We start from the raw sequence: 742 nt of genomic DNA on the forward strand, positions 1-742 counted from the left end.
ATTTTGTTGTGTTATCTCAACAACATTTTGGTAATGAGTATTACTATTTTAGTATTTATTATCAATGACCTCCATATCAGCATAATTAATATATCTTACTGCTAATGTCACTGGTAAAAAATAGTAATACTAGATTAAACATAGTTTTCTCCATTTAATTTTCATGTTAAGACAGAAAAGTCAATTGAGGTAAAATGTGACTCTTTGACACTTGACTGTTATGTCACTGACCCCCGTGCCCTGTCCCGTCCTGTAGAGCTCAGGAAGCCCCAGCAGTATCTCTGCAGAAACATCTTTGTCCATTATTCCATACATGATGGGTGGCACAGAGGTGAAGAAAAGGTTGAAAAAAATCATCAGCCAGTAGTCAATCATGGCTGTGCCGGAGAAGCCGCAGAAGAACTGATACCAGAAGAGCAGGTTCACGTAGGCCTGAGAAACAGGTGGGACTGCAGATGAATGGAGAATCTAAGCAGTACATCCAATCAGGGAGGGGAACAGTGAAGCAGCTCCAGCACTCACCACATTCTTATAGAAGAAGTAGATTATCATGTTGGCCAGACGTGTGTAGCACCAGTGTCCGTGAACCAGGAGGAGCTTCTTCAGGTGTTTGAAGCGAGAGATGGCGAAATCACTTGCCATGACTGCCTGCAGACGGAGAGGCAGGTGTCGAATGACTTTCACAGCCAGGACAGAAGAAGAATTTACAACATTTGACAAGTGAAGACCTCCATTCAGACCT

At 42.6% G+C, this 742-nt stretch overlaps 1 protein-coding gene across 1 annotated transcript; it reads right to left on the minus strand.

Annotated features, from left to right (window-relative positions):
• Positions 1–66: 66 nt before the first annotated feature.
• Positions 67–717, minus strand: LOC103399452 (probable phospholipid-transporting ATPase VD). Its single transcript, XM_008338141.2, has 2 exons — positions 523–717; positions 67–432 (listed from the first exon to the last, which is right to left on the minus strand). The coding sequence occupies exons 1-2, from the start codon at positions 640–642 to the stop codon at positions 181–183; spliced, it is 372 nt and encodes a 123-aa protein (XP_008336363.2). The 5' UTR covers positions 643–717; the 3' UTR covers positions 67–180.
• Between the last annotated feature and the right edge of the window lie 25 nt (positions 718–742).

This window comes from Cynoglossus semilaevis, unplaced genomic scaffold (genome assembly GCF_000523025.1).
Source record: "Cynoglossus semilaevis isolate Cse_v1.0 unplaced genomic scaffold, Cse_v1.0 C19009814, whole genome shotgun sequence".
Lineage (NCBI taxonomy): Eukaryota > Metazoa > Chordata > Actinopteri > Pleuronectiformes > Cynoglossidae > Cynoglossus > Cynoglossus semilaevis.